The sequence below is a fragment of the Arachis ipaensis genome, chromosome B06 (genome assembly GCF_000816755.2).
Source record: "Arachis ipaensis cultivar K30076 chromosome B06, Araip1.1, whole genome shotgun sequence".
NCBI classification, from domain to species: Eukaryota; Viridiplantae; Streptophyta; class Magnoliopsida; order Fabales; family Fabaceae; genus Arachis; species Arachis ipaensis.
Window position 1 is genome coordinate 122,766,120 of NC_029790.2, and position 8,759 is coordinate 122,774,878.

The window sequence follows — 8,759 nt, forward strand, 5'->3', positions numbered from 1 at the left end:
TGGCCCGCCCCGCCCCACCAATTTGAAAATTTTTTTTAATTTGGCGGACTCCAAATCTTAATCAGACCTGCCTTTTTAGCGGATTTAGTAGATTGGCCCGACGGATTCAACCCGTTTTACCACCCCTAAACGTAATATTGGCGTGTCAATTCTTTTTTTTTGGGTGACTTTTGGCGTGTCAATTCATCACTTCATTTGTTAAATTATTGACGAAAAGAGGTTGAGAAATTATTATAATATCTAAAAATCAAATTGAGAGACAATAATAATGCAATTAACATCTGAAAAATTGAATCCATGTACGATGTGAATCTCAGAATCATTTTTTGGAAATTTAGTCATTTTTAGTTTTTTACCAAGCAATATAACCTTATGTATTTTAGTAATTTACTTAATTTATGAGATACAAGATAGATACTCACTTATAGTTATATTTTTATATAAAATTAATATTTCAAAATTTTTAAACTACAATTTTGTCAGAAAGACCTCAAATTATGTAGGTATTCTCCATTGTTATGAAACAATTGCATACAACTATATAAGCTTTCACCGACTGTTGTATATAATTTTAGTTTTGTGATTTTTGTCCCTTTAACCCACCATCCTTGGTCTGTTGCTCTTTGTCATCGTCTATTTCATTAGTCACGTGTCCTCCCCCTTCGCCGTTAACATCCTCGTCGCCTCGGCCTTCCCTCATTTTGCCGCCGTCCCTTTGTCCAGATCCGCGCCGCCTAAATCCGTACTCTCAGAGCACTGTAAAGCACTCATTTAATCCTTCCATGTGAAAGTAGAACAACCACTCTGGATGACGGACTTTTCCACTGGCTCTGACTCATCCTGCAATGGCGGCATAACCGTGGAAGAGTGCCAGGGCATGATTCAAAGGAGCCTCAAATGTTAAACACCTCAATTCCTTCCCTCTTATATTTTAGCTTTAGTGCTTCTTACGCTTTTTTCCATTAACGGTTTGGTGAAGTCAATTTCGTATGAATAATAAGCATTCATTTTTTGGGATTAGAAAGAAAACAATATCATCTGATTTATTTTTTTGCCAGCTCCAGTGGTCAGATTTTTGAGGGAACATTTGGAGAAAGCTGGGTGTGGTGTGGGCGATAATTTCTTCAAAGCTGTCAATTGCGAGACGCAAACAGCCGGCGGTTACACTCAGGGAAAAGGGGTATTTATCTCCTTCATCTTTTAGTACCTTTGATAAGAGTTCAACTGTTAAATGCTCAAAATTGCGATGAAAAAAAACAATGTCATTTCCATGATAGCTGTGAATGATGAAGAAGTCGTTTAGTGGAAACTAGACTACGGCTATTTTGATTTCATGGAAACTTAGATATTAACTTGAATCGCCCCAAATTTGAGAGACCAATTTGAACATTTATTTTCTGAATTTTCTTACTAGTTGAGAACTGCATTTTAAATTTTTAGTTTGGCCAACACATTGAAACTTTCCTTTAACATATACTGGCTAGATTTTCTTTTTCGTTTTTTCTCTTTTTTTTTTTTTTGTTTGGGTGTGTAACTAGATCATTTTTTCATTAGCAATCATGTAAGCTCAATTGTAATTAATTTTGTAGTAGGAGTACATAAGGAGTACATAAGGTGTAACCACTTAACAAACATTTTTTTAGGTTTTCATTTTGAAAATTTTTTAAAGAATATGAAGAGCTCACTTTCCTTCTCTCAACCTTCACTCTTCCTCTCTCTTTGATTCATCAAACCATCAACATCACAGATTGAATAGCTTTAGATTTTCTTCAGGGTACATAATTGTTTAATCTACTCATTTTCTTAACAAGTTGATTCAAAACACACTTAAGGAAGAAAATAGATGTTCATTATAATCATAGTATACCTTATTATTGATGTAAATATTGTGCTCATTCATTTTCTTAATCCTATATTTATATTTTATTGCAAAAAGTTTACATAGCTTGTACCGCCCCAGAATAAGAGAGCATAATTGTGTTAGGCATCAATAGCCAACACAAAACCTTGTTGAATATTATGGTATGGATCAAAGATTAGAAAGAAATCATGCTACTGGGACAAAGCTTCATTGTTGTTATTGTTGTTGTTGGTTGCTTGATAGTTTGATTATAAGAAGAGGTCTCCAATTTCTCCATTTTCTAAGGCAATTGAAGTTTGCCTTTTACTAATATTAAGTTTCTTCATTCAATTTCCCTTTTCCCAGATAGTGCTGTGCAGCAATCAAATAAGCTCTGAAGATGAGGTTAACCAAGTTCTGATTCATGAACTAATTCATGCATTTGATGACTGTCGTGCTGCCAACTTGGATTGGTCTAACTGTGCTCACCATGCTTGTAGTGAGGTTATAATCTAACTATCTGCTAAATAATCTGTATTTAGTTTAATGGATTTTTAATATCCCAGTCTCCTTTAATCAATATGTCTCTGGTTATGAGAAACAGATAAGAGCTGGTCATCTAAGTGGTGATTGTCATTTCAAACGGGAACTTCTACGAGGTTTTATGGGTATACGAAGGCATGAACCGGTATGCTCTGTTTCTTTTCTTTTTTCATTAATTCAAACATTTATCTTAGTTGAATCTTTTCTAACATAAACATGAACTTCAGAAGCTTTTCACTGGTAGAGTGTAATATTTGATAGACTTAAACTGGAGTAGTTTGTTCTAGATCAGTAGTGAAATTAAAGCTCAGAATACTTGAGAAACGTTTTAATTATATGCTTCCCATGGTGGAGTCTACAGATATCATACACTGGAAGATAATTCTCAGTCCCCTTAGTAGTATCTTGAGACATTTTTTTGTCACTAATTAGTACATATAGTTTATACTTTATTGTTTTAAAATTAGAAAATAGCAATCTAAATTCTCCAGAATCGTCTGGCAGCTGGAATCATCTATATCTGATGACATGACAAGAATTTATGCACAAAGGTGGCTTTTTCCTAAACTGATTGAAGTCGGGTTTGTTGTTAAGTTGTTTAGTAAGTTAAAATGTAATAGGTAATTCAATGTTAGTGTGTTTATATAGTTTATGTCCCTAATCATAGGACTTCATTGAAGATAAAGACAAGTAGGAAACTAAAAGAAATATATGCTTTTTTCCCTGCTGATTACTAAGTAATCACTTGAAAATTTAAATTTTCTCTAGTGTCCGGCATCTATTGCTGAATCTTAGATTGCCATCTTGAATCCCATTCATCAAACTGTTTGGCTGAAGAGCAAGATCAGATCTTATATACCTACATAAAATTTTTTATAAATGGAGTTTAACTGTTCTTTATGGCATCTACTAAACATCTCCATTGCATCTTTTCTGCATTTATGTAGAAAAGCTGAATGTAAATTGATTTTCCCATTTGAAGAATATGTAGTGATTACTGCAAATTATTCTATTCTTTTGAGACAATGGTGATCTTTGGTCTATAAATTATGAGCTACTGTTATTCTTGTGCCCAAAGTAGAAATGGATTCAAACACACGCAAATATTCTATAAAAGTTAAAATTATTCATGAAAACAAAATTAAACTGCTAAACAAACACCAACAGCAGTTTAGTTGAGTGGTAGATAAGCTCATTGGTCTCTGATCTCGAGTTTGAGCCTTGGAGATGGAAAAAGCAATAATGAGACCAGCATAGTTCTTGAGCCAAAATAGTCAAATCCCAAAAGAAAAAATTGCTACACCACCTTTAAAACATTTTCCTTTATATCTGATTCCTCCACTGATGGAGTTAAGAACTGTATTTTCTATTTTCTAAAGTTCATTAAAATGACAAACTACATTGTTGCATAACTTATATATAAGGTTTATCCATTGTCTTTGCTCCCTTGCTCCTTAAATGACTTACCCTTGCTGTTAAATGAAAGCACAGAATATATTATTATTATTATTATTATTATTATTATTATTATTTATACATTTTGCTTACTGTAACGTATTCAATGCTGAATAATTGGAATGAAATTTGAAGAAATGTATCAGAAGAAGAGTTCTGAAGTCATTATCAGGAAATCCCTATTGTTCTGAAGAAGCTGCCAAGGAAGCTATGGAAGCTGTGTGGGACTTTTGTTACAATGATAAGGAGCCATTTAACAGTGCTTCGTAAGGAAAACTTCCACTTTTCTGCTAGGAACTTTTGAGGTGACCACAAATGTGATTTGAATTCTAGAATTAAAAAATTTTTACATTTAGCGAAAAATTTATATATGTTGTAAATCCACATGGAATAATTGAGATATCTACACAAGCTTATGCACTAAATTACCGCATTTCAGTTCAAATTTTCTTTGTTGATCGAGCATGCTAAGGTTTTATTTCTATTGATGATTAAAATTTATGAAGATCTTTTATCCATTTCTTTAATTTTTTTTTCCGAAGAAAACCTGTATGAATCTTAAACATACCTATGTTAAATTGTTAATGAAGCTTTTTTTAACTTCTGTACATTGAGTATTTAGTCTGATATTCAAGGGTCGAATGTTAAAAATAGGATGCCGATTTGTTTTGTTTTGTTTTGTTTTGTTTTGTTTTGTTTTTTGTTTTTGTTTTTGTTTTTGTTTTGTTTTTTTTTTTTTTTTTTTTTTTTTTTTTTTTTTTTTTTTACGTCTCATTTTAGTTAATTATAGCCCCTAAAATTGAAAGTTTTTTTTAGGTTATTCAAGCTAATTTTTACAAACAAATATCACCCACGGAAAACTTACATCACCCGTTACAATTCGAGAAAGCTATACACCTTAATCTGAAAGAACGAGAGTCAGCACCCCACCCCAAGGAAAACTTACATCACCCGTTACAATTCGAGAAACTAAAATATTAATTTCATAACCTTGGAAATTAAAATAGTTTCAGCATGTTTCAAAGAACAAAGATCATAACTTTGGAACTGACTGGCAGAGGTTAATTTGATTCAAAGAACAGCAAAAACAAAGTTGCTGATCTCTTACTAGCTAGCTCAAAAGATTCTAAAGAGATAACATCTCAATATATACAGATTAAAGAGAAAAAGTTTGAGTGCTTTTTTTTTTTTTTTTTGGTCAAGAAAAAGTTTGAGTGCTATGTGTCAAGTAGTGGATGATGGTACAAAAGAGAATCTATGTACATATCCATGTAATGTACATGTACATATATGTCAATGACGACATGCATTTTATCCTATCATATCTGTCATGCATTACATTAGAGTTTTTCTTTTCATATGCAAGAACCACCCATTGGAACTTATGTGGAGATAACATTTTGAGTTTATAAAGTTGTAAAAATATCAGTTTGACTTTTTAAACCAAAAGATAATCTTTTAAATTTTCACATTTAAATAGTACTAGTCTTATGACACTTAATTTTGGTTTCCCAATTTATCTCTCAATCCGGTAAGTCAATGACTAATCTGTCGTGGATCGGAACTCAATTTAAGAGTTTGCCGATTCGAATTTCTGACACTTACACTTAAGTGGACTAGTAAACAAACCACTAGACCAACGTAACTTAATTACGACAACACTTAATTCTCTTGTAATATTATCCTTCACAAGGAAGAACTTTTAATTTTGTAGTTACCATTATTATTCCCAGATTTTTTGACATGCCTGAATTACTCTTGAATGTCTCTATTTTTAAGGCTATGGACCACGTGATTAAATCTATATTAACATTGATGTTAGCCTTTCTGAAAAGTTGGTGGCTCTTTAGTCTTTAGGACAGAAAGAAACAAAAAGAGATACCAACCCCAAAAAACATGTCACGCACACAGCACCAAACCGACACTACTATTCTCACCTCAGCGGGAGCCACATTCACCTTTGGGATCTAAGTTATAAAAACCAAGCATTATGGTTATGGATTCTTCCTAAGAGTTGAAGGACAGGGATATAGTATTATGGAGAAAAGGCTTTAACATGAAGTCCGCGCGGTTACTTAGAGTAATTGTTTTCTTCATGTTGCTAAGCCAATATTTAACATTTTCAGCCAGACCTAACCCTCCAGGTAGTTTACTTGTGTGTTTATTTCTAGTTTGGTTTCATTGGGTTCAAGATTTGTGTATGAAAATTGCAGGATCAGAGGGACTCAATGGACATGAAAGGCGAAAGCAGGGTCCTAATTGGTGGTCTGATGAGGATTATTCTCTACCTCGAAGACGGAGGCCTGTGCATAATAAGTTAGACCCTTGATTAATGATGTTCATAGTTCTTTCAGCATTTTGATCAAACGTAACATATAGTAGTTCGAATCCCTTTCACTTTATGATCAATTAATGTTTCAATGTTTGTATTTTTACCTTAAATTGTGCCATCACAATTAATGCAATTGCCGCTCACTTTATTTGAAGACCTACTTATTACTTCAACATACTATTGAAAATTTCTATAAATGATAAAAGGAGTTAGTTAGAGGTCAGTTAAGAAGCTATATATGTTTGTTATATCAGTTAGTCTTTCATGATTTAGGATGTAACACGGTTAGTATATAAGCCTTACTGTGATATATGTGTATGTACATTTTACATGAGATTCCATCACAACACTAGTGCTCTGTTTCTGTTTCTGCTTTCAGCTTCCTTAACATGAATATACGCCCCAAACTGTTTTTTGGGTAGGGCATCACCCCATTTTTAAGTATAAAAATAACATATTTCTAGTTTAAAATACAAAGTCAAGTACCGTAATTTTCCTATACTATATTAAATTGAATTTTGTATAGTTAGCAGTTACTCTGAAATACAAGGATGTATATATATCATATTCTGAAGTGACTATAGTATGTATCTTATTACAAGTAATTATTGGCTGGATTTTACGCTTTGAAATATGGAACCTAAACCCTATACTGGGTTAATATTCGTCTCTAATAACTTTGGTTCATTATTTTAAGCAGCAATATTCTCAATTTATATGGATGCCTGCTTCTAAATTTAGTGCATTTTAATATAGTCCATGTTTAATTTTAGCAACATGTGAAAAAAGAGGAAACTAAATTCCGTACTTGGTCAACTTGTATACCGAACCAGCATATAGAGGAGACAAGAAAGCAACAACGAAAGTACACAGAAAGCACCAAATCGGTCAGAAACCAAAAGCAACATACTTGAAGAATAATATAAAAACCAAATTTGAGACAAAAACAACGACAACAATAAGTTAATAACATAGATATGTAGATCAAATCTAAAGAAGAGAGAGAGACAAAAAAGCAATAATAAATAATTATTGAATAAAAGTTGAAATGCTTAGCAATTATTATTAGCTAGAACCCAAAATAAAGCTATGGAAGGGTCTCTTCCATCCCAATGCATATTATCTGAATGATCAATAGAGAAAGTAGTGCTGCGCATGCAATGCAAACGAGGGTTTTCCGCAGCAGCTTCTAGATATAATGTCGCAAAAGGCATAGGCATGTTTTGTTTCAGTCACTTTCCACATATTAAATTCTTCACTTCAATCATCTATATTGTGGGTTGGACCATCTTGTGATAGGAAGATTTTCTTTTTCTATTGATTCGAATAATGAGAAAGCCTAGGAACCAACTCTTTTAAACAACAACATTTAATATTTATCAATTTTAAATTATTTTTTAAAATCAAAATTTGATATTAATTACGTTTTTGAATAATAAGAATTTAGTAAATTAACCGCTTTTTAAACACAGTGTCGTCAATCTTTTTTCTCATAGTGTCGTCAATCTTTTCTCTCATAGTGTCGGCCTTCTCTCTCATGCAGACCGCCACATCGCTGCCTTTGTAGTGTGCCATTATTCTTGTCGTTGGTGTAGGGACAAAAAACATTCAATCATAATAAAAAAATATCTATTTTTAAATAAAAGAAACATCCAATCTCGAATAAAAAGAACATCCAATTTCGTATGAAATCGTTTACTAAGTTCATGAACCCCAAAATAGAGATGAAACATCCAGTAAATCGAAAAAACAACATCCACTAATCTTTGGAAGATGGGACGTGACTCGACAGCGTGATAAAAGAGGAGGAGGAGACAAGACACGATGGAGGAGGAGGAAGAGATGCGATGTCACAGCGGAGACAGTTGAGATGCGACGTGACGAAAGAGGCAAACGGCATGGTGCAACGACACGGTGGCGTACGACTTGACGTGACTTCTCAACCGTGGTGGGCGGTGTTCTCGCAGCAGAAGCAACACGGCATGATGGGCTCGTTCATGGCAGCGTTGGAGGAGGCGACAGTGACGCGGACGTAGTCTGTGACGGAAGTTGATAGCGCGGGTGACGGCGTGCAGAGTAGAAGAGTGAGGCGGCTGCATGCTTTTTTTGAAACTAAGGTTAAAAAGAGTATAAATAGAGTGGATTTTTTGTTTGATTTAGTGCACTTTAGATTCAGTCCAATAAAAATTGGCAAGAGTTGGCTGGATCCCCTTTTAGTTATCTAGAGGAATTATTCGAATAAATAACTCCACTAATAGACATAAATGTTTGGCTACAGTAGCTATATAAATTTGATAACATCTAAAAATTGTTGCTAAAGTTAAAGTAATATTTTTTTAATATTTAAAAATACTTTTAATTTAAAAAAAATTATTTTTAATAATTTAGCAACCATAATAAAATATGTTTGTATTAAAAGAAAATGTTTTAATTTGGATTTCAAAGCATCATTATTTACCTTACTTGTTTCTAACGAAAAGAGTGTATTAATATGTTAGTATCGTCGTCCACATGTACAAAGTTAAATTTAAAATAATGCTTTGAAATCCAAATTAAAATATTTTCTTTTAATACAAAGATATTTTTTTA

General features: G+C 32.9%; 1 protein-coding gene across 4 annotated transcripts; it reads left to right on the forward strand.

Moving 5' to 3' along the window:
• LOC107605080 (mitochondrial inner membrane protease ATP23) lies at positions 514-6,271 on the forward strand. Of its 4 annotated transcripts, none has more exons than XM_021104934.1 (5): positions 514-899; positions 1,059-1,180; positions 2,207-2,344; positions 2,445-2,528; positions 6,052-6,271. In XM_021104934.1, exons 1-5 carry the CDS (start codon positions 809-811, stop codon positions 6,157-6,159), a joined length of 543 nt encoding a protein of 180 aa, XP_020960593.1. In that variant the 5' UTR covers positions 514-808; the 3' UTR covers positions 6,160-6,271. The 4 variants fall into 4 exon arrangements, with proteins under 4 accessions (XP_020960593.1, XP_020960594.1, XP_016162308.1 ...); XM_021104935.1 differs by lacking the exon at positions 6,052-6,271 and adding an exon at positions 3,985-4,303 and having other exon boundaries at positions 522-899; XM_016306822.2 differs by lacking the exon at positions 6,052-6,271 and adding an exon at positions 3,974-4,303 and having other exon boundaries at positions 527-899; positions 1,065-1,180.